Source organism: Malurus melanocephalus, unplaced genomic scaffold, assembly GCF_030028575.1.
Source record: "Malurus melanocephalus ecotype Western Australia unplaced genomic scaffold, MMel_1.1 scaffold_4, whole genome shotgun sequence".
Lineage (NCBI taxonomy): Eukaryota > Metazoa > Chordata > Aves > Passeriformes > Maluridae > Malurus > Malurus melanocephalus.
Window position 1 is genome coordinate 6,749,376 of NW_026623236.1, and position 25,604 is coordinate 6,774,979.

The following is a 25,604-nucleotide window of genomic DNA, read 5'->3' on the forward strand; positions in this document are numbered from 1 at the left end:
TCACTTCACCACCTTCCTCAGGCTGTACAACCTCCTCTTCTCCAGGGACTGACACAATGCACAATGCAATGAGGAACTRAAGTCCCTTAGTTCAACAGCTGCCACAGAAGTGTCTCCCTGAGACAGGTAACTTAATCCCAAACTGATTTCCTGACACTACCTGCAGGGTTTCTAAAAGTACTGGATGCTAGAAGTGCACTAAAAACTGGGTATCTGAAGAGTTAATTTCCCATGCCTCAGCAGTAGCAAATACTGTCTGCAAAGACACTAAGCTGAATTATCTCATGAAACTCTTCAGGCTTCACCCCAAAATAAAAAGGTTCAGTCATTTATTTGCAACCCAGTTTTCAGAGGACTACATTGGTATTCTCCTTTCAATAGGARAACATGAACAGAAAGCAGGACTTTATAGTACTTTTTTTTGTACTCTAGGAAAGCAAAGATCAAAAGAAGAAACTGAAAACAGAAATTCATCCTCAAACATACCAGTTCATGTGTCAGAGAATCTTTGGATTTACTGTAATGAAAAAGGTTAACTTGTATATATTAATTTTTGAACACCAGATTTTTTTATTCTTTTAGTTCTACTTGTGAACAATAGATAAGTCTCAAATATAGTGGTTGTGAGAGTGGAAAAGAAACAAGACTACAGTGCAAAGCTTCATTGAAAAGTCTCTCTCACAGCAATTTCATGACAATGAAGAAAAAATTCAGTACTTAACTGCATTTGAGTTTTGATTTCTTCTATGACATGTGGGACTTTTTTTTTTTTTTTTTTAATGTGAAGCATAAGGAGCAAAGCTCTCTGGCTCTTAAAAGTCAAGACTTTTTACAATAGAATTACCTTTAGATTTTGCTCTATCTGCAGGACTTTTGGTTTTCATACAGGTCTTTTTGAAAGCTTCTTTTGGTGTTTTCTTTTCACTAACTGGAAAAGACTGTTTTGAAAGTAAACTGAGTTTCCCATGGCCAGAACTTCTAGCCAGACCATGAGGACCATGTGCAGGTTTCTTTTTATGTAATGGTGCTGGACTTCTGATATTCTTGTATGACATTGGTTTGGTTGTCATTGATTCTGGTCTTTCATTCTTCAAGGAACAAGACCGAAGAGCCTGTGATAAAACACATTTGTTTAAAACAAGTTTTAGGCTCTGCTGTAAACTGAAGGTAGCTTTCACCAGTGAAAAACATAGAACTAGTTACCAAAATTACACAACTGTAGGACTCAGAGTGACAGTAAGCCTTTTTTAAACCAAAGTAGCAGTAAGTAATTTTGCAGAATTGTACTACTTCAGAACTACAAAGGGCTAGTATTTTGTACTGGATCTGTTTAATTGATCTAGGAAATTATGTTTTTATTTTAATTATATTGTGCATTACAGGACCTTTTGTTCAACAAATCAGGTAGGTCATGACTAAAGGCTAAGCACAGTGAATATAGAAACCCAGCCATGAAGAAAGGAAGGAACAGTGGCAGACAGAGGAACCCAGCTAAACATGACCATCAAAAACAAAGCATAGGACCCAAAAGAGCAGCAAGCGAAAAAGTTTAGCCTACTTGCCCTGGTGGGAAATCCACCACAAGAAATCAGCCAAACCTCTGTACCTGCAATGCCTTGCAGACACAAGAGGTGATTGCCTAAAGGAGTGTGAAGTTAATTTAGGGGATGCAAGGAGGAAAGAATTTGGAGATGCACAGAGAAGACTTAGGGTTACATGAATCTTGTTCTGGAATGTCTGAGATGATTGTRAGAATGTGCAAAATTTACAGGATCTTTAGGGAAAGAATGAAAACTAGATAAATAAAAGGTCTGGGAAATAAGAGGGAAAAATCAGATTAAAAAAAGCTGGTGACATGACCATGTTGCTGGTCAGCACACTTGTCTGATTCAGCTGGACACTGACCATTGCAGTCTCCCCTATATTCTTACTGGACTGTATTTTTAACTGTTCTTTCTGTACAAATGTTCCATGTTCTGAGCCTGTTGTGTTGTGTGTTCATATGTGAACCTCCAATGCTCACATGCTCACGCCCATCACTATCTTGAGCTGGAGACATGGCACTCCAGCAGCCTTACACATGTTGGACTGGGACAAGAAGAATCCCATTGGTCCCAATGCTCACTGGATTTAGGGATCTCTAAAAGCAGCAATGGCAACACAAGAATTTCAAGAAAAAGAACAGTCCCTCAATTCCTAAACATCAGAGCATAATCAAGTGACARGCAGTCTAAAATTATATACCTTTAAAAATTATTTCCATGTAACAAAAATCTGGTTGRTAATACTTACTTTTTTAGTTTTCCTTCCTGGTGAAAGCAGAGAGCCTTGTCCTGTTTTTTCTCTTAGCACACCAGGCTGTAACTCACAGGTCTGAATTTCTTTCTCAGTCATCCTCTGAAAGTTATCATTTGTCTGTAGAAAGAGGCTTTCTGCTCTGTTAAACTGTTCAACTAAGTTTTTCTCCCAATCTGTATTACTCTGGGGGTCTTCAAAGGGCGAGGGGCTGATGAGGTCATTTTCTGTGCTGCCTACCAGTTTAACAGGACTACAAGAAAAAATAAGTCATATTTAATAAGACTTTTGTCCTTTGCTTTTCTATCACTGTAGATACCTTTTTCTATAGGTATCAGATGTTAAGACTGCCTGAATTTCAAAGAGCTACTAAGCCTCCTTTTAAGAACCTTCTTGCAAATTTAGCCATACAGATTCACTCCCATGCTGTAGAACAAAAGCTGCTTCCCAGCAGTGACTGTTTTTGTGGAGGTATCAAAACTGGCTACAAGATAAACACCTGTAAGCCTGCAATTAACACTAATAAAAACACTGAGTGGTAATTTCTGCTGGGTGCAGCTTCATAAGCTCCCAAAAGCTCATTTGCTAAGCATAAATCTGTATTTCTGACAGTTCCAAGGCCTGTGCTGTCTGCTCTAGACACAACAGCTGCAGCAAACATGGAGGAGGTATGGAGCACAGATTAGTAAGAATCACAACACTGGTTTTGAACTTCAGAGGATTTGAATTTAAGATTATGGAGGCTGGAGAGCTAGGATGGTGTGTGGGTTGAAATCCATCAATGGAGAAAGGGAAAGAGAGAAGACTGGGAAGGCAGAAATCCTAGCTGTGAGAGTGAGTAAGTGCCCTCCAAATGATTTGAGAAACATTGCTGCTTATAATTCAAAGTAAGTATGGGAATCCCTGGTCTAAACCTATTAACACTATATTCATTCAACAGTTCACTGCAAATGCCAAAATGCCAGTGCAAGATGTAACAAATTTTCAGTATTTAATGAGGGAAAGAAACAGATGAGTTACTTAGTGGGGTGTTTTTCACAAATAGTAGGTTTTAAGTTACTACAATTTTAAAATGCATCTTGAAATAAATACCTTTCAGGGTCCACATCAAAATTTCTGATACTACATGAATGTCCTTTAATAGTTTTCATTAATTCTTCCACAGTAGGTAAATCTAAATAATGATAAACAAATATAGAAGAAATTAAAAAACAATTTCTTTCTTACAAGGACAATATTTAAAAATGTTTCATAAGTGGAGTTTTATAGCTATTACTAGCCCACTCATTCTACATGCTTGTACAATACGTGTCTTCATTTGAGCTATTTACCTGAATCAACMGTTGACATGTTTTTGGCACAGATGTCATTATTTTGTGAAATGCTTTGCCCYAAGCCTTCTGAGAGYGCCACTGCAGAATTGTGCAGTTTCKGCTCGTCAGTGTCCCCCAAAGACTGATCAACGTGATGATAGGCTTGGTGTAAYGCTTCCATGTCACTGGTGGTTTGTCCGCAGGAAGTACCTGGGAAAAACACACACTTGTAAGAGACACTGCTGGATTTTCTGTTCTGAGAAACATCACACTGGAGCCTGTCTTTCAGTTACTAGCTTGGGCTTTTATGTGGGAAAAACAGTGATTTCAGTTACATTAAAAAAAATTAAACATCTATTTTTTTATAAAAATAAACAGTTGCCAAGTTAATTAGTGCCTACCAAATAGTCTCCTGTACAGTTTGCACTCCTCTCCCCCATCCTCCCCCACCTCAATATTTTAACAGCACTAAAATTAGCAGCATATGTTATATGACTATTTTAACASGTGCCATCACAGCCATACTCTGGATACAAGTGGCCCATGCCGCTGTGCAAAATTTGGTAAGTGAGAATGTATTTAGAGAATACAGAAGACAATGTGTTTAATAATTGAGTTCKATGCTTCTTCAGCTTCTCTACATTGAAAATTTTAGATATGAGGAATAACCGAAGGAGAYGGTATTTAAATATGAAATTGCAACATCAAAAGATATTTTGCAATAAATCAAGTGTCTTAGCAGAAGCAACACTTTTCCCTTGAAATATTTCCTCCTGCTTTCAAAATTTGTTGCTAAAAGCCAAGGACTTCATATTCCCCTATAATCTAAGAACCAATGAGGACATTGGAATCACCTATTCTAATAAAGTAAAATTTTAGGTTTTGAATTCTGTTGTGTGGTGATGTTTTTTTTGTTGTTCTCCTTTTTTAAAGCATCCCTTACCTGCTTCATTCATTTCAATTGCACTGACTTCTTCAGGCTGATCATGTTCACCTGGAGCTACAGTTGATGTTTCAATGGCCTTCTGGAGTTCTATAGTAGAATCTTGTGAATCAAGTAATACAACTAAGAAGATAAATGTTAAAGAAAACACAATTTCTCTTATTTATACTTTGCCACGCTGGAATTAGAAGTACACCATAGCTAATCTTGAKGTCTTAAGCATATAAAAAATCCTATACAGATTATTTTAATGCCATTAATGGTAAATTGATGAATTCTGATTACAAATCTGAGTGGGTGTAATTAATATAAACACACATTGATGATCATCTTGAAGTGCTAACGTCTAGATTATTTTAAAATATTTCAATCCAACATATTTCTACATAAGTAGAACAGAAGAAATTCAGGTGAAAAATATCAAAATAGTAAAAATCAGGTAAGCAGGTTTCAAAAAGTCACATTTAGTCTTATTCCACTGATCAAAGTTTATATTTTACCTTTAGCCAGCATGCCAGTGTTTGCTTCTTCCTACCAAAAATGGAAAAAAAAAATTACTTTTTGAATATCACAAAAAAAATTTGGACAAACTTTAGAAGTTGGTCCAATACCTAAAAACAGTTTTTAGAACTTAGAGCTAAGCAGTTATTCATGCTCCAAGAATTTGCACTTCTCTAAAACTCTCCTTAGGATGAAAAAAAAGTTCTCAATATCTTGTACTCTATAACCTCTCTCACAAGAGAGTGAACAAGAATTAAATGCTGCTCTGCATAAAGGAGCATTTTTGCATCTTCTTGGTTATTTTTTATTGTCATTTGAAAAAAGAAAATTAAGTAGCAGTAAGTGTATTACAGTTTCATTCTAACTTTTAATTTCAAACACTTATTAGATAGACCACTCTAATAAATTTATTTGAGGGAAGTGCATACCCTTAGTAGCAAGATATAGTTCCAGGACCACTATATTATTTCAGACAGTTGGTATCATATAAAGGTTTATTATATTTACAGTTACACATTGCACAGTTTTAAAATTCCTGTAAGCAATAGAAACCTTTGGCAAGCTATACCTGTTCTTGAGGACTTAAATCAACTTCTGACATGATGTTTTGATTTGCTTGCTCTCCCTCAGTTTTAAGGGCAGGATTAGTATCTGTATCTTCTTCAAAATCTTCACTGTAGTTACCTGGAAGAGTAAAATAAACATCAAATAGAATAAATACTCAAAGAAGATAAAGCAGTAGGAGACAGTTATTTCCTTTTCCCCAATGCCTCATCTAAAAACAGCTACTGCTAATATCACTCCTTTTAAGAAGGCAATAGGAAAGGTTCCAAGACTGAGTGTGGTACTAAAACTAGAGTGAAAGCCACACACAGTATCTCTAAATTCAAAGCAAGCTTGTCTTGTGACTGCAAAGGCTTTGTCTCCTCAAGGTGTACTTGAACTGACCCCTTTCATTCAATTACTTTCCCTCACTTAGGGGTGAAATGATGCAATTCCTACCCAGTAGATAAAGTACTCTGTACATCCACTTTGACAACTCCAGCAGTTTGGAAGCCCAGAATCTGTAATTTGGCTTCTTATGACCCACTTTGCTGGGTCAAAAGCCAGTCTCAAGAGTAAGCATTATTAAAAACAAGTTTGTCAGAGAATGAACTTTACAAGCAAGCCAAAGGCTTTCCTTCAGTTACCTAGATCCTTCCACAAGTTTCAGTTCTCTTTTGCTGTATCTCTACCACTCAGCTCCTGTGGTTGCAGGCTCCAGTATCTGCATTATCTGTAACACTTAAATCTAGAAGCCTTGCAAAACACTGCTTTATAATGTTATCTTTCTATGCTTTGTCACCAATACAATTGACAGTTTAGCCAGACGTAAAAACTGCTCTATGAAAAGCGACTATTTCAGCCTTCTCTTTGGTTTTGGAGCATGAGATGTCTGATCAGCTGAAAACAGGTCTCTCATATGGACTTAAGACAAACACAGTGCTTATATTATTCCCACACACTATTATCTACTATTTTGTTTGCAATTTCATGAAATAGCAATTTGACAAAGACTAAACCCAACTGTGCAAATTGGTCATTCCAAGTATTCCATCGCAACTGTTTTCCTAAAAATCAGAAATGCCAGTTTTATAAAAGTGACCAYAACAATCAAGTAATTTCAACACCTTTTTTTTTTAGAAAAAGGGCTAAAAAATTGTGACAGCATTTCTGCTAGAACTATCATGATCTATTGCAGTCTACAGAGCAATCAGGCTTCCAAAGAGAAAAGATTTCCTATGATTATGATTTAGAAGTACATCCTCTTCATGCTTGGGAAATTCAAGCCTGAAAACAGGATGTCTCAAAAGTTCAGCTAAACGTATAAATTTGAAAATACAGTCTGTTAAATTACAGGATTACACTCCACCATATGCCAGCAATAAAGCATGAGATAAAGGGATATGACAACGAATAACAAATAAGCAAGAAATGTAGCATGGAAATTTGGGAGGAAAAATCAGGTAAGAGTAATACTGCAAATTACAAAGATTAAACTCGGGCATGAGAAGATGGCCCAAAAATACAGATGAAAGTTAAGACATTGGGGTAAATCAAATATCAAATCAAATTTCAACATCAGAGTATTTTTTCATTTATAGAAGAAATTCATTTATAGATAGAGGAGTTTTACTCCTTTTTTCCCTTTCATTTTCTCTGTCTTTTGGTTTATAAGAGTAAAAATCCACTTAAGAAAACAAAAAAAAGCACAGAAGCAAAAGTAACCCCCTAAACCCATCTCTCTGAATAACAGCTGCAGAGCCTGATGCAAAGACAACCTAAAAAGTTGATGTAAGAACTACKGGTAAGAGAAAAGATTGTATTACCAGATTTGTCTTCACATGCAGGTTCTTCTTTTTCAGCATTTTCATTTCTAAGAAATAAAATGAAAAATCTATTGTCTTTTTGGACAACAAATAAATATACTTTTTTCATAGGTAAGAGAAGTGGAAAAGTGTCAGCAATTATTAAAATAAAGCATTTCAAGTTTTACAGCTACCCAGCTAAAATTCTCAATCTAACTCTTAAACTCTTTTTGCATTCTCTTCAACATTTACATTAACTTCTCAAAAAATATTTTTACCATCAAAGTTTGCCTTTTGCTCTGACCCTGTCATTCTGGATTAACAAAATGAATTTAAAAAAACACTAACCTCTCTTTTCCCATAAAATTAAGGTTTTGTTCTTACCTAAATCTCTCCAGAATTCTGCCCTTCTGATATGGTTTCCATATCAGAGGTTGCCTTTGAACTCAGCATTTTCAGGAACAGCAGCCTGAACTTCCCCTTCATCCACCTCTCTCACAGATGTTTGAACTTACTTTCACATAATTGATTATAAATGGGTTGCCCTAGTCTATGAAGATAAAGTATCTTTCCTCTAGATTCATTTGTAATATCATATGTAAAGGGACACAGAATCTTTCCTGATCTATTTCCTTGTTATTTCCTGATCTATTTCCTTGTTATTATCAGTTGTTACCTCTTCATTAGTTACATGTTACAATTAAGAATATTAAATTGACTTCTTATTATTGAGTTATGCACCAGAGTGTGGAGCTACCTCCACTCATCACTAAATYATGCTCTCACTTTTATCAATTAAGCTCATTGCTGACCTTGTCTTCAAGAAAAAAAGCCAAACCACAATAAACAAACAAAAAACTGACTGAAATCATATACAGGATATCATCCAACAAAATCTCAGTGGCCATACCCAAGTCACATGTGCCCATTAAYACAGTCCACAACTTTTCTTCCCTCTAAATTACCGTATGAATGGTGCCAGTATGACAGAATCATTGGAATCCAGCTCTTTATTTAATCTTGCATAATCAATATTAGAGGAAGCTTCTTGTTCAAGCTTGGCAAAGAAGACCTCTTTTTCTTCTTGTTCTTCCAAGGTATCCAATCCAACTCCCACAATACTTTGATTAGGCTCAGGAGCTAAAACCGAATCTAAATTTCAAAAAAGAGAATAAACTGTGTCTGTGCTGTATGTCCACACAGAATAGCCACAATARTTAACAACAACTACAGACAGACTCATAAAATATTCATGGTATCAAATAATCACTAACTACTACTAGGAGCCTTCAGTTCACTAGATGCAGCTGACAGAAGTGAGGAATCCCAACTTGAAATAAGGTAAACTGCTTTTAATAGTAACTTATTTAGTTCTAACTAACTTCATGAAATGGGTGGACTCTCAGTTCTCACCATTTATTTCCAGGCTGTCTCTACTAAAAGAGACAGCATCTCCATCACTTTTCTGAAGCTGCATCTTTTCCATGTCCATATTTTCATGACTTTCTCCCACAGGCTGCGAAGTGTTCTGTGTCTTGACAAAGTTTCCATTGGTTCCAAGCTTTCCTAGGAAAAAAGTTGCTATATTCTTGATTACCATCTAAAAGCTAAGTATGACACTTCAGTCTTCTAGTTACCTTCTAGAACCACCAGTTTTAACCTCACGTTGTAAACTGAAATTACATGCAGTCTCATTAGGAGTCACAATCTCCTAATTTCCACTGCTGATTTCATACGTAAATATTTTTTAATTAATTAAGGTATTATATACATTGCCTTCCTATTATTCACATTTGCAAACAAACCTAAAGTTCAGCATAAGTCAAATCTAACAAYTGCAAAAATTCACTTACTGTCACATTACCCATGAAAGACAATCACAGACAGAGATGCTATACAGAAACTGACATTTCTTTCTTAAAAGCCAGTTCGTTTTATTTGATCAACTATCTCAGGTCATCACAGACTTTTTAAGCTTGCGAAGCCACTGGCTTAGCAGCTACATTTCATTTGTGGTTTAAAAGGCTTTAAGGGAAAAAAACTGTAACCAAAGTTACTTAAAAGTCACTGATGAACACCCAGTTCTTCCATTCTATACATTTATGCAACTACAASAGTTGCTCTCCTTATTGTAATTTCGCTGTTGTGAGGGTTCAACATCACCTTAACAACTTTATGCTGGCTCTCAGGCAGAACGCTGCCTTGTTGACTTCCTTAAGAAGAGCCAGATATTGCAGGACAAGCCTAGTTCAAAACCTCCCCTCTGCCTACCTGCCTGCAAAACACACATTTATACTTAGATTCTTGGTAAGTTGTTGCTGGAGAAGGGACAGGAGAAAAGCTGCTTCTGTGTTTTATCAAATGACATAGGAAATTATTTAACAGCACTCACAATAGAGAACAGAAACTAAGACAATCTTTCCCAACTGAATCTTCAGTTGGTAACGATTAGAATTTCTTCTCTGCCTGGCCACATGATGTTCAGACTGCAGTTCTGTCCTTATACTGAACACACCAGGAGGGGTAAAGACACTGACAACAGCTCATTTCCTGCTGCAGGAGACTGGAGGAGATCCATACATCAATAACACTAAACCAGTCTTCCATGTGCTCACCAAGTGCTTCGGCTCTGGGCCCCTCTTCTGTTCTCTGTACATATCCATACAGATCCCTTTTGAAAAATGCCATACTTGCTTATATGATGACAATGGAGAATCCTTTCCATTTGGTACTGAAAAGGGAGGGTGGGGAAAGCAGGAGTCCCAACACCTTTTCCTTCCTGTCTGAGCAGCCCTCAGCACAATCATTCTGATTATAAGAGCCTCCCTACTAAAAAGTATAGGTGTATTTTCTTAATTTTAATGAAAAAGTCCTCTTGCATGTATTATTGGGAGGCTAAGTGTATAAGATTCCACATCTTGGAAATCCCCCTTCCTGCATCTAACCTCAGCTTTGTCCTTAATACAGAGTTCTGAACTTGCCTTGCATGCAGCACATAAATTTGAGAGACATTATCTAAAGGTCAAGCGCCACATGTACAGAAAGTTAATGCCTAAATAAACATTTATTGCTACTACCCTGAAAAGTAGAAAATGGAAAGCTCAAAGTACTGAACTATAGTCAACTGAAGTGAAAAACTATAAATAACCCATTTCTCAGGTAGCCAAATGCAGTAATTTAAAGTAATTTACTCAGATGGCACTCTATTCTAGTTATCAAGACAGYAAATAGGAGTCTGTTTGCAGCTGGGTCACAAGTTTTTTGCAGAGTTTAAGATTAGCCATAATCTCACCAGACCTCCAACACCCTTTTTTGAATGAAAATATGTTAGCAGAATCAAATGATTCATTTTGACTGATGTCCTAGGTAGAGATTTGCAAGAAAGGAGAAAGGACTATACATCAGTAAAAAAAAAGAATGTTTAATAGAACAAAAATTTAAAGAAAAATCTCTTCCTGTGATTTTTTAAAATTTAAATTATACCCGCTGAAATTTCTCAGCAGATGTACATGGATCTTGAAGATTTCACAGGYTTTCTGTAAGCTATCTAATAATTTTAAAATATTTTGCCAATCAGGGTTTGAGTCAGACCAGAGGTTTTTTTTAACAAGCACTTTACACTATAATCTGGAGATCAAATACTGTTTCTGCAGCCATTAAACTTTGCAACTTAGCCACTCTCAACACATGCCCCATTGCTAGTGAAGGCAAGCATGTTTGCTTTTTCTCACCCTACACAATCTGAACTTTGAGAAACCTATCAAACTTGGAAAAAAATATTAACTCACATGAATTTAAACACCTTTTCATTGTGTTTTTGGCTGTTTGAACAGTCCCATTGATTTCTGTGAGGCTTGCAATAGTRATTTGTTTATGGAGGGTGGATATTTGTCAATTCTGTAAAAGCTTCTTAAAGCAGTAGTTACCTTGCAGGGCAAAGATTTTGCAGCCTRTACATTTACATGCAACATTTAGTAAGGCTAGTGATACACAGTATTCTTTTTTAAAATCCATCCACTAACCTTTAATTAAAAGAAGACCCTGAGTTTCACTTCGAAAAATATTTCAAACTACCACAGTTGCAAAGAAACATTTAAAAACATAAATACAAATGTTTCAATCCAATAATGACAAACATCTACTATAAAAAAGTAACTTTTTTCCTAATCTGACCAAGACTGTCAGAATTGAGCTGTTTTACCTTTCTAGTATATAAAACACAGTAAATTTGTTACCCTCAGAATTCTCTGGACTGTCAGAAGCAAGGGYTCCTTCTTCTTTGTTTAAGTATGAATCTTTCTTGTCCTTATGAAATTTTTCCAACATTTTGCATTTAGCCAAAGCCTTGCTGCGAGATGCACTGGRAGATTTAGAGGGAACTACTTCGAAGTGTACACAAACATTTATAGATTTTAATGCATGTTGGACAGGGAATAAAGAGAAGAATAAGATATGAGACTTCAAATTGACCCTTCTGAAAAGTAATACAGTTCAGWTTCTTGTACATTGAATTATCTCTCATTTTCTACCTATAAGTAAAAAATAAAGTTAATACTTATAACTTCTGAAAATATAACTACTCTTCTCCAATCTTTTTTTAAAGAAGGATAAATTCCTTCTTGATCCATGTATACTGTGTATACATTCCATGTATACATTCAAATACATTGTTCTAGAAGCTAAATAAATTTCCTGAAAACAAAGATACCTAGTAAAACTACTTCAACAGTTAAAAGGTTTTTACTACGATGTTTGAGAGAAAGCATCTAGACTGGTTCAAAGAAAGTGAGAAAACGTAGGTACTTAAGTATAAACCAAATTCTCTCAGCCTTTCCTCATACAAGAGGTGCTCCACCACTCTTGGTGGCCTCCTCTGGACTCTTACGTGACAGACACACCACAGCCTTTATATACTTTAGGCTGTGTTAGATGTTTYCATGTTTAAATTGTTACGGTGGAAGAAGCTTCAGAATTGAGTAATTCAGATAAAGTTCTTAGTTATGGGGCTTTTGAGTTTATCTAGACACAAGAGAGAGTAGTCTAGAGACTAAGGCCAAATACTTCTGCTATTTGGAACAGGAGTATGGGAATATGTGACTGGATGTTAACACAGCTCAAATACCCAAGATAACTAAAGGAAGCTGCAAGGAGAGAAATGGAGAGAGAGAATGAATGAAATCCATACTGATACAACACATGGGTCCTTTATTCCCTCAACTGATGTGTAACTTCACTATCAATGCATTACTCTCTGCATCTATATTCTCCCACGTTTACTGGGAATCTACAAATGCTGGCAGCATGCTTTCCATCTTAAATAATACAAACACGTGATACCTTTTAAAACAGTAATTTGAAATAACTACCAAGGTCCTTCTATTGCTCATATTTCAAACATTAATCCTAAATTGAGAAATAAATGAATTTTTAGTGTATACCTCCCAGACTGAGATGCTTTATGGCTAATCTATGCAAATGAGGCTTATGAAAACAGAGCTGCATATACAGTCTAGAAAGCTAACACAGGGAGGCTATAAACTAGATCACCAACATGATTCAAAGACCAAGTGCCAAATATTTAATTGCCATGACTCTTCAAAATATTACTGATCTGCTTGAATTTAACACCAATGCCAAGCTTAAATTAGTACAAGTAAATTGCCGTTGTGATTACACGAAAGTACTTAATGGATCAATGCTTATAATTCCTACTTATTCACTGGAGTTTCAGATAACATAAAAAGTGACTKCACATAAAAGGCTGAATCTGAAGTTACACTGACTAGAAGAATCCTGCAGATTAAATAATTTAAGTTTTTCATTTATACCAACTGCTGTTYCCATTTCAATGGCAGCATGCAAAAGCAGCACAGTGGTCAGCAAAGGGAAAAGAAYCACACCAACAGAAAACAAGCACAATGCTTATCTGACTGCTGTCTTTGAAACTGAACAAGCAAAACAATAAATATTAATATTTCTTGAGTATGAAATGCCGAAAGCATAARAGACTTTCTATTTACTAAATAGGTGCTTACTACAGGTGAGAGTTTTTTGTTCAGATTTTCAAAGTTTTTCACTCCTTTCCCCAGGCTGACATTCAATACTGTCTGTCATACTACATCAYTATATGTAGTGACATATGATGCTATGACAATTGAGCAAAAGTTCACATAGTTGTTAGTTTCTTCTGAAAATGACAAAGCAAGTATGTGGCAGCTTGGTCAAATGGACAATTTGCTAAGGATTTTCTATAGGAAACACACTAGTAACAAGGTTGACACTGAATAAATACATCAAAACATATTTAAYCAAATACCAGACTGGGAATCTGAATGGGGACTCTTTTGTTCAGTATTTTCCACTATTTCAGCATGGGTTTCTGTCACTTTCTTCTCTTTTCTCTGTTTAACAAATYTGATTTGAAAATCTTGAAAAGACAAACAGCAGGAACAGACAAGTAAGCAAGACAGGACAAGAATTCTTATTATCAATTTCCTTTCATCATTTAAATGACAAAAGCAAGTAGAAAAGACATTTCCTAGGTCTCTAACCTGTCCAATATGGAAGCTTGTGYCTTGAATCATAATTTGCACATTTCAGTTTAAAGCTGAAGAACAAAGAGTTTAAACGTGCCTAGAATAACTAGCRGAGTTGTTTTAAAATGTACTTTATACTTTTCAGTCAAATGAACAGCAGTAGTCTACACTGTTATCATTAATCTACAAAACCAAGTGAACGCAGGTTATTAGTTTAACTCTCTACCTATTTCCTGGCACTTCTGTAACAAGATACCTTGAGAAAAAAAAAAAAAAGAACAAGACAACAAGTAAGTGTAGAACCGATATTTAACCTTCTTCTCTTTGTCTTTCAAGAAAGCACGATATAGAAAATGAAGTAATCAAAACCTCAAACTGGAAACAACTTATCAGCTTGGTRTATTGCACAAGTTTACCATCCAGAATTCCTTCAGATACCATTATCTCTATACAGTGACACCCAAAGAAATCAACTTAGACATATGGAGCACATATTTGTATGAATGCAGTGCCACACTGTAGGTGAAGGTAAGACCTACGCATTTATAAAAGTTCTATTCATTATGATAAAACAAGTTAAAAAATATGAATTCTATTACCTGAAAGTCTATTGATTATGTCCTACCTGCAACCAACRTGAGGGTTCAAGCTTAGAAGGACACACAAGGATCTCTACAAAATTTTAAAGCATGCTGACATTACACTTTCCAGAAATTAAATCCAGCTTATTTTCATGTTTGTTAGCATCAGAGAAATATTATTTTCTCCCACAGGGAAATTATTTTGCTCTTTAGGGTACATTTACATACAGCCTTAGAAAGAACTRCAAGTCCAAATCATCATCTTCTCAGTCATAAGGTTCAGGAACTTACACTGTCAGGCTCCCGTGCCATCATCCACTTTTAATAGGTCTGAGGGACACACTACACAACATACACATGCTAAAGAATATTAAATATGGCAAAATGGAATTTGAGAAAGTACTTGGCAGCATGAAAAACAAACAGAGAGATGCACAGAGAAAAATATGAGCAGTTCTAGAAGCCTATCCACACTGAAATCCTAACAGTCACCTGACCAAGCACATCTACACAAACTAAAATTATAGTATATTTGTGATGTGCACACACATGTATAAATACTCCTTTATGTGTGAGATGCATAATTCTCAGTTAAAGCCACACAAACTGCAGAGAAAAATTCAGTTTACCCCAAAGGTGGTCAAGCTGGCCTCTACAAATGGCCCTCTTTTGACTCTAGGTTAATTGCCCTACAACTAGACCCAACCTAGCAGAAAGACATTAATCATAGTACACAATGTGAAACTGTTACCATTTGCAAGTGTCCAGTATGATAAACAGAGAGCCCTTTCCTCATGAGTGACACAACCAGGAGATCCACTTCATGCCATGGAGTTACCCGCTTCTTGCCAAGACAGAAAATGGAAAGCCCTCCAAGTAGGAATTACAGGCTGCTCTGCTTGGCAATATTAAAGTATTAGATGGGATATGGCTTACTGCATATGCTCCATGAGCGTGGCATTCCATGCAGAGTGGAGACAGAGGAGTAAGTGAAATAAAACAAATAATCTGCCTGGCAAAAACAATGCTCAAAGAATTATGTGCACAGATCTGGCACATTTGGCATACACTCCTGTACTCTCAGCTTTGTTATGTCCAACTGCCAAGACACTGGATCTTGGAATCAAATTGCATTACACACAGATGACTTTCAACTCCTTCCAAAAAAATCCAGCCCTCATCAACACTATGAACTATGAACAGGCTAGCTTCTTTTGGATGTAAATTGATTCTACACTGGCAAAACTGGATAGGCTCACCTTCTGAATGTTCTTCTATTAAATGAGAAGCTTTTCTTAAGGGAGACCTTATAAAATCTACCASATATACAACAATAAACTGTAGATCAAGTTTGCTTTAATTCTAATAGCTTTACCTCTAGTTAACATGCATAGCTGATAAATTATTCTTAATTTTAAAAAAGACAGCAATGAAGATTGTTTGGACAGAACAACTTGATCTAATCATATTGTTTCCTGTGATTCTGTTTTGAATTTTACTTAATCCACACAAGTTCTCCCAAACTTGTAAACACCCTGTCTTTTAAGAACCCATTCCAGTATGTGTTATAGCATGACAGGTATAAAAGTTGGATTGCCTCAAGCATCTCAGAAAAACCAAGGAAACATGGTGAACTTCTAAAATCACTAGAAAATTTTCTTTAATAGTAGGTAGAAAAATRAGATCATGCTATCCTCTTAATTCTCATACTTCCCAGCAAGAACACMCAGTCCTTACATTATTTGAAAAGCTGCAAGGAAATAATCATATCTCATAAATACCTGAATAAGAGCTTTCTCATATCCATCAGAGTTTCACAGCAACATCTTAAAAGGCCAGAGACTGACAAGAAGTCCAGCTAYCACCTATCAGAGTTAAGCCTAAATGGCACAACTGCCGAGTAGGATTTGACTCCTCAYTAGGACAACCCTGACAGGATACAGTTAGAGACTACCAGCAGTATTTTAAATGTCAGATGAAAAACTGATTTTTTGTAACTTTCTGTTAAGGTTTACTTAATTAATACACGAAAAAAAAAAAACCATGAAAAAATAATGAAAATTAAGAAGTCACCAGTAACTACAAGAAGAAGAGGCAATCACCATATGGAAACTCACTGCTATAGGCTCTACCACCCAACAAGAAGACAGTGTAGAAATTAAAAAATAGAGGTGGAAATCTTGCAAACAATAACACATTCCTCCAGAACTATGTGACCATGTCAATACTGAACCAGTAATCATGTCATCACAGCCCATTTTGCCTTGAGCCATGGTTCTTGGCAAGGGAAATGTTGAGAATACTGAAAACATACATCTTGGATTCAGCTGGTGTTGAAAAGTTTTTCTGTGCTTTTCCAGCCTATTACAAATGTTGCAGTTAGTGCAAGTTTATACAAACTGGTCTTTTTCCACTACAGTTTTGAAAACAGAAAGCTATAAAAAGTCAGGATAAAGAACAGGTTGGTTACAAAACATATCTACCAATATTTCTGCAGAATTTGTAAGTTATATTTTCTAGTTATTTTACTATTTATAATGTGCTTATTCTTTGCAAGTTTTATTAACTCAAAAGCTACAGAAAAAAACAGCAGAAAGCTTGCATACAGCTTGAATATGAGCCATTTTAAAAAATACAATTCTGTTTGATTTTTATGCTTCACTAATTTGCACTGTGAGATTCTAAAACACTTGAGTGGCATCAGCTTAATCTGAAACCAAGCCTAACAGGCAGTATGAGAAAGAACTAGTCTGACCCCCTGTGGCCAAAACATTGCAAAACTGTAAATTTACCTCCATCATCTGAATCTTCCTCAGATAACCACCACGGCATTGAATCCTTTTTCTTTTTTTCTTTTTTCCTGGGCTGTCCCAATCTCTCAAGAATGCTRGACTTTTTCTTTGAATTTCCAATTGAATCGTCTGAAAGAGACTGAAACAATTGCATACAAGATTAAAGTGAGCTTTTATATTTTTACATTGTTTGAACCACTCAATTCTGGACTTCTGAGTCCAGATGCCTCTCATTATTCCCCACTGCTTGTCTTTTTTGTATATGCATGAAAAAATTGATTAAGAAACAATAACTATATTCATGTGGCACAATACTGCATATTTTAATAACCTCACTGCCAGGATTTGGATATATTAAAAGTGGACTGCTTCAGAGAATGTATGTTCAAATGACCAGTGTAACAGCTCTTTTTCATTTAGTTACAATATACAAGAACCAAAACTCTGACTACATCCCTCAAGATAATGAAGTAGAGCAAAACCAATTTTGTTCTTGCTTTGTATGTGAACRTTACTATTAATAGTCCAAAATTAAATGTGTACTAGCAATATYTTAGCTGCCAGCAAATCAGATTTCAGAAATTAAAGTTACATTTTGTATTCATGGAATAWAAGAGAAATGCCAGAGTCATTCCTACCCAACCGAGCAGTAAACTTTCATATGTGTTCATCTTCCACACTGATTTTGACTGATGGCTTAAATCAATGGAAAAAGAAGTCTATGAGTATGGACACCATATGAATTAAAGTTAGTGAAGAGTAACAGGAAGGAAAAAGACAACTAGTCTCTGCTCTTTTCCTTTAGTAAAGCTCTTTGTGGCCTACAGCAGGCTCAGASCCACAATTAGCTATCCTGAACAGGGAAATATTCATTAAACTGGTGCAGTGCAGCCTTATGTGCTATGTATTCTTYGTGCAGCAAACCGGGGCTCAGGGGAATGGAATACTTTTTATCTAACTTTTTAGCTACAGCTGTTGAAACCAATTGTCCTGAAGTGTCTTAAAGTGTCTTTAAGAACAGTGCACAGAGTTAATAAAAGCTGTAAACAGTAAGAAACAAAGAATTCGCATGTGAAATGCATCACATGGGAAAATTTCAAAAGCTTCACTTTTATAAGAGTCACAAATAAGAAAATGTGATAGTATAAACAGAATATTAGAGGCAACAGGGTAATCCTCTAAAAGGATACTTAACATGTAAAACACAAGGGTACCTTTAATTAAAAYAAGCCTTTGCAATCACTGTCACCCATTACATTAAAAATACTATATCACTAATGCTTCAACTTCTCTGGGCTAAACAAGAACTGAAAAATCAAATGCCAATTATATAAAACTGTAATTAAAGAAAAAATAATGACAACAAAATATTCTTATTAATATCTCTGATAAGAACATCTTTAGAGGTTACAGTTTCACTTGAGAAAATGAAATGCCTGTCTTTCATSTCTGAAAGAAAGAAGTGCGCTGAGCCTTGCACTTTCATAAAACACAATTTTTATTAAAAGATTATGAAACTGCTAAACAACAGGATGTATTGTAACTTCTTTAAGTTTCCTCTGTGATATAGAACAAAACAGTTTTGAATACCTAATAAATATCCCATAAATAAAAATTTCCTTACACTAGTCACAACACAAGCACTAGCACTACTGTCCCCAAAGATCAGACTGCCTCCTGCTAGCTGGAAGTACTGACAGGTGCTTGATGCAAGCTCTGTTATCACTTGCTGTTTCTTTTACAACTAACAGTATCTTTCACAAGCACAACTTCAGTGATGCTCATASTCCTTAGTGGATTGTAACTAAAGAACCTGCAACTCCCACAGGTTGTGCTCAAGTTCTGGAAACTTTCTACGKCCAGCCATCTTGTCAACGTAGACAGTAAAGCTGCAGCAGCTGGGAAAGAAACTCTGACACAAAAATTCTGGTGCATTTTTCCCAACAYGTCAATTATCTCAATGGAAATATTTCTAGAGTATTTTTCCTGCCTTTGAAGAAAAGGTAAACCAATCAATCATTCAATCAATCATTCAATTTTTTGACCAATAATGACTTCTCGGCACCATTAAGTAGCACCAATTTCTACCTCCCCCTCCTCTATAAAACAGCCTGTCAGCTTTTCCGGAACACAGACACACAAAAAGTGTCAGTTTTTTAATCTCAACATAAATAAAAGCCAAAAGAGATAGTTTTAAGAACTGGAACAACTACATGGCACATCATCTGCTTACCACCTACTTTGCATGTGAAGGAACTTAAAAAAAGACAGGTAACACAAGACTTGATCTAAAACATTCATACTTTCACGACCAGTTGTTCTAATTAATCAATGAAACAAGTATTTTTCAACTAAATAAGTCTACTCCAAAATATGCTTTCAGTACACTTTTAGTTTCATATGTTAATATAGTTGACCTTTTAATAAAAACTTAAAATGTTTTCAAACATGATTTAATGTGTGATGTTTCTCTTCCAGATACTATTCTACAGATCTTCTAATAAAAATGGTATAGCCTTTCCTCTTGAAAGTCTTCCTTCTCAATTATCAGAGAATATCAAGTAGAACAAAAGTCAACTCAAAATACTAGAAGCAGACAATTGCTTTACTGCAACACTGTTTTGGGTCATCAAAAAAAGGCAATTAATTAAATTAATTGAGGCACTGAGTATTAGAAAGACTTCCTCACATTGCATGTCCCCAGAGAACTTCACAGCCAACASAGCAAACACTGAAAACTTGGGAGCAAAACCGGTATGACAGTGATGCTTAAGGGAAATCCAAGTGACAGCAGGTGAAGCATGCCAGACACTAATGCTGAGGAGTGGATGGACCATAGGAACACAGACAGTGGAGGAGGAAGGATTATGGGAAGAATTGTAGATGACAACATGCTGTCTTGGCAAGGGATTGGGAATAAGCATAACCAAGCAGTGGGAATCAATAAAGGATTTATCCTACATGCAGTCATTGCTTTTACACATTTGTGTTTCCTCCTGTATAATGATAATAGCCTAGACTCCATCAGTGAGGAGTCTATCCTCCTCACTGATAGCTTCTAAAATTCAGTGCATATGCAAAAAGACTTAGTTTAATCCTTACATTAGACCTGCATCATCCAGCTGTATATAGTCTTTCTTTTAACTTCATATGTTTTAATCACAATGTGATTACACACCCTCACCCCAAACACAGTTCATTAAGAGTTATTTCATAGGGAAAAATCCTGCTCCATGTCCTCTTTGAAAGATTTGCTCAAACAATATTAAATCTTCCCCAAGCTACCGAGAAATCATTTTTACTGTTCCCCACCCACTGTTAGACTCTCAACAGAAACATCACCTACAGGGAGATTTCAAGRAATGGAGCACATCAGTTTCTCATTTGCCCAATATTAAAAGGCCACATACATTTTATAAAAAAACACTAGTCACTAAGTAAGGAGAGGGACACAGCAGAAGATACATGTGTTAAAGTAACAGAGAGTAGATAATGTCATTGTTATTTGGGTCTGTATCTAGCTGGCAAAAACCTGCATATTTTTAATAACTGGATTAGCAACTTAAAAACAGTTTTAGATTGAAATGGCAAAAAATTATTAAGAWACAAAATGTTAAAAGTTACATTCTCTGGGACATTCCACATGCCACTTAGAATAATTTAATGCAGTTACTTGGGATTCTCAGTGCGGGCAATAGCTAAGGAGGAAGAAGAGCATGTCTAATGAGGAATAAAATACAAGAAGCAATCACATGAAGAGTTTTGACAGATRAGCATAACAAATAAAAGAATAAAAGTCCTTTCCCTGACCAGCTCCCTTAATAACAACAGTAAGTAAAGAAGGAAATGCATAGCCTAATTTTCTAAGTTTACTAACATTAATAATTTCAGTGAATTCAAGAGTGCTAACTTAGTTACACCATCAAAATTACTTTCCAGAAATCATTAATTGTAACACAGCCTCCACATCAAAAAATTTTCAAGCACACATTACATATAACACAGACTCCAAAAATATTCTCTGCCATCATTAGTTATGTTTATATACAGAATTAAAATCTACTAAAGGATTTATGGGGGCAGTATTTACGTTTCAGCATTACCACATTATGTGTCTGATAGACCAGATGACAAGTTCTGAAATTACAAGTCTATTTTCAGTGAAAAAAGCATATCTAGTCAGGGCATTTAGATCATGTCTCACCATTCTATCTGGAATCTCTTAGATTCCATCTAAGACAGAACCCACAGACTTGCATGATTTTGCCAGCACTCAAAATCATGAAGCACCATGAGGAATGAAAGGAGTCTAATTCAAATTTTTGAATCACTACAACATGCTTCATTTTATACAAGAATTTTTAAATACAATTCAGTSAGTGTAAATATTGCACAGAAGAATAAACACATTTTTAAAATATAGCTTGTGTTTACATACAAGAAAAGTGTTTTTACCTCATTTTTAATTATACATTAATTTGAAACTTCTGGTAATAAGTAACACACACAGTAAGACTGAAACAAAAATCAAGAACCAAGGGCTCCTTCTGAAGATACAACCTAGCAATGACAAAATATTTACCTAACCACAAAACTGTTCTCAATTTCAGTACAGCAAAACAGTATGAATTAAGCTTAGCAATTAAGACCTTGCAATGACCTGTACATAAGGCATTATGTTAGTTATGTGATAAAAGCATAGCTGAATCTTACGTTTCRTATTCTTCCATATTCAATTTTCCCCTTTTTTGATAGAGAATAGAAATGTGACCTTGCTCTCAAACATACCTCTTTCAAAAACTCTTCAAACTGCTCATCTAAATCTTGCTTTGAAAACCGATGAGCCATAGTTTGCAACTGGATATTACCTTCCAAACAACTGAATCTAAAAACTAAAATTTAAAACAAAAATAAAATTAATTAAGTGCATTCTGGAATTGATGTAACCTAATGATTTGCTTGAATAGAGATATAAGCAAAAACATCCCAGCCCAAATCTCGAGAGATGGCAAACATCATTCTCTCATCCCTTACCTAAATTATTTACTGAATGAGACAATCAATGCAAAYATACCTAAGATTACCCAAACTCCTAATAAGCAAAATACGAATTTCAAAACACCAGCTCCAGCATTTAAACTTTGAGGGATAAATAAAATATTAATCACTTCAGCCTCTTAATATTTTTCTCAAAAAAACAGCTCTGTTAGCAACCCCAAATTAAGCATTCTGTCAATAATCAAATGAGAATCTACTGCAGTAATATTTCCAATYCATTTTAAGGGCTTTTAATTCCTTTCTATGTTTTTTTCTCCAAGACATGGGACATCTGGCATTGTTAGTTTTGTTTCATCATCKCTGCTGTGCTTTGGATTTAGTAAACAATAAGTGTAAATTTTCTAAGGTTAGGGAATGGCATTTGGTTTTATCTGCCCTGGCACAGAAAGCCAATGACACTTGCCCCCCCTCCTAAGCCTGCATCAACTTCTCAGATATAAAACATGTCCCACAACCAAAAGGCTGYGAAGCTTTCGTGTATCACACTGCTCAACACACATGGCTGCCTTCACGACTGCAAATGTATGGCAGCATTAAACTGCACCAGCATCTTCCAGCCTGAGAACTTCGATGTAAACATAAAAGGGCTAAACATTTGCAAAAGTGCTTTTACCATTAAATAAAATTTCTCCCAGTATGGAGCCCACTCAGTACACAGGACTGTTACCTACCTAGTAAATTGATTTTGACAGGCGAGTTGTGACAACTGTTTCCTGCTTTCACTCCTTATCCATMCATAGACCACCCGACACTTTGGCTTTGGCAGTTAAAAAAAAGAAAAAAAAAGTTATATAGCAGACTGTCCAGGCATTGAACTGAGTAAGATATCCTTATGCAAGCATTTGGACAATATCTCTGAAACATGGTAAGGAGATTAAGAATGTTACCTCTCAGGGCACACATAATCTAGTATCCTTTTATACTTTCACATCAAAGAGCACTTGATGGAAAACGCAGGATGCTTTAGCAATTTACTAACTGTGCCAGCTACTTCAGCAAGTAGGGAATGTTTAATTCTAGCCTTGCCAGAAAAATAAAGTGATTCTTCTGACATTATCCATACTTCTACCTATATTTGAATTACAGCTTTCTTCTGTCTACCTTGTAATTACACTTTTTATAAAAACTAACAGTTATGTAACTTCAAGGAMAAAAAATTTGTTGACAATTTCCGTAACAGAAAAGCATAGGCAAACATTAACCTTAACAAATATACTTTTCAGCCATACCTTTAGACCTGGCGGTTCACAAATGACTTTGTGCACAAAACAGAGGCGGCAAATGCGGTGATATATGCTACCACACGGCGCAAAAAGCGGAAGTTTGGCGGAGGTATGGCTAAACCACGGGGATGGAGGAAAGCTTAAACAGCCTAACACATTTAATGCGACCTTTTAATCATCCCAGCCGTGACCTGATCCTCCTCCTCCTTTCCCTGGAGCACCCGCACRGCAGCGCGGGGCCTCGGGGCCGGGCTCGTTCCAAGGCCCGCCGGGCGCTCCGGGCTGCGGCGGGGGAGGGAAGAGGCCGCGGTTCGGAGCTCGGAGCTGCTCCGGGCACCCCGCACGCACCTGCACCGCACCGCACCTGCACCGCACCGGGCCGCCCTCAGCCACGGCCGCCCCGCTCGCCGGCGGCGCTGTTGCCTGGGAAACCCTCCCGGCCACCGTCCCGCCCGCCAGGACGGACCGCGCCACGTGATTCCGCCACATCCACCGGCTTCCCTCTGCCCTGCTCTGCTCTGCACTGCCGTGCCCTGCTCTGCTCTGCAGTGCCCTGCTCTGCTCTGCCCTGCCCGGCTCTGCTCCGCTCTGCCCTGCTCTGCCCTGCTCTGCCCTGCTCTGCCCGCCCGCGGCACACACCTGACGGGCGGGAGCGGACCCGGCGGCCACGCGTGACGGGAGGAAGGGAGCGGGCTGCCGCGGCCATTCCCGCCACGGGACACGCACACCGAGAGGGGACGGGCCCGGGGGCCATTGACGGGCGGAAGGCGCGGCGCCCCCTGGYGGGTGKKGGCTGCTGCTGCTGGKGCTCCGTGARCGGGCACGGCCRGGCGGAATTGAGGGCATTTCCCTGTCCCAGTCCGTGAGCGGGCASGKCYGGGCGGAATTGAGGGCATTTCCCTGTCCCAGTCCGTGAGCGGGCACGGCCRGGCGGAATTGAGGGCATTTCCCTGTCCCAGTCYGTGAGCGGKCASGKCYGGGYGGAATTRAGGGCATTTCCCTGYCCCAGTCCKTGASYGSTCACGGCCGAGCGGAATTSAGRGCMTTTCCCTRTCCCAGTCCGTGAGCGGTCAGGTCYGGGCGGARTTMAGGGCCTTTYCCTGTCCCAGCATCCAGGAGYCACCSTGGCGTSGCATTTGCRCCACCTGAGCTGGGACCGAAGCCCCGTAGCAGCTACAGCACCCCACAGTCACACGAAAAGAGCAATTTGAGCCCACGCGCTTATCCAGAAGTCGTTCAAGTGGTCTTTCCGAAAAGCGAGAAGGAAAGAGTTAAAAGTGTGTTGCAAAGGTCAAACTCAAAGCATCCCTTCTCTTTTTTTTTTTTTTTTTTTTTTTTTTTTTTTTTTTTTTTTTTTTTTTTATTTTTTTTTTTTTTTTTTTTTTTCCACAGAAATCCCCTTCTAAAGTTTTCCTAATGCTTCAGCCTTAGATGTCGGCCGTTGTGCTTTTAATACGTTTTAGCACATCTCTGGAAATGTTTAAAATACGCAGAGAAATTAATGACCCCTGTTTCCCTGACCACTGCCTCTCAAATAACCACAGAACAATTGCAGTCTGTGCTTGCATGTGCTCTCCAGCGAGGGTCTGTCAGTTGTGTTTGTTGTGAGAGTCACGTTGCTTTTGGAATTTTTATGCCAGCATTTAGTAAATGGCAAAATAAAACAAGTTCACTTAAGAATACAAATGGACATTGTTCACGCATGCACACACACACACACACACACATTTGGATTCTCTGTTCAGCAGACTTGGAACGAAAAGATTTTGAAAGGAAGTTTTCTTCAGTGAGTGTTGGATACTCATTGCAAGTGAGAAACTAGTTAAAGTCCTATTACTGTCTCTCATTTCCTGTTAGCTTGAGAGATAAAGACAGTGTTTCCAATATGGCCTTTATGTATCCCAGATTTTTTTATGCTAGTATAAATTATAGTTTAAATTCCAGGAAGCTAAGAAATATGGTCTCTGCATTTTCCACACAAGCCTATAGGAATTACTTTGCTAAAGGTGCTGCA

The 25,604-nt window shown here is 37.1% G+C and overlaps 1 protein-coding gene across 3 annotated transcripts in view; it reads right to left on the bottom strand.

Annotated features, from left to right (window-relative positions):
* CEP162 (centrosomal protein 162) overlaps positions 1-24,336 on the bottom strand; it is a 44,322-nt gene extending 19,986 nt beyond the window's left edge. The window contains exons 1-14 of one of the 3 annotated variants that reach the window (XM_057369718.1): positions 24,230-24,336; positions 23,039-23,124; positions 22,098-22,201; positions 17,310-17,448; positions 8,814-8,966; positions 8,366-8,552; positions 7,422-7,468; positions 5,621-5,736; positions 5,052-5,082; positions 4,552-4,674; positions 3,627-3,818; positions 3,388-3,469; positions 2,293-2,548; positions 845-1,112 (exon numbers count right to left, since the gene is read on the bottom strand). In XM_057369718.1, coding sequence (XP_057225701.1) covers positions 845-1,112; positions 2,293-2,548; positions 3,388-3,469; positions 3,627-3,818; positions 4,552-4,674; positions 5,052-5,082; positions 5,621-5,736; positions 7,422-7,468; positions 8,366-8,552; positions 8,814-8,966; positions 17,310-17,448; positions 22,098-22,157 — 1,654 coding nt within the window. In that variant the 5' untranslated portion in view covers positions 22,158-22,201; positions 23,039-23,124; positions 24,230-24,336. Of the gene's footprint in view, positions 1-844; positions 1,113-2,292; positions 2,549-3,387; positions 3,470-3,626; positions 3,819-4,551; positions 4,675-5,051; positions 5,083-5,620; positions 5,737-7,421; positions 7,469-8,365; positions 8,553-8,813; positions 8,967-11,635; positions 11,821-17,309; positions 17,449-22,097; positions 22,202-23,038; positions 23,125-23,596; positions 23,934-24,229 lie in introns of those variants that run through there. The other 2 variants (XM_057369711.1, XM_057369727.1) reach the window with 2 other exon arrangements.
* Between the last annotated feature and the right edge of the window lie 1,268 nt (positions 24,337-25,604).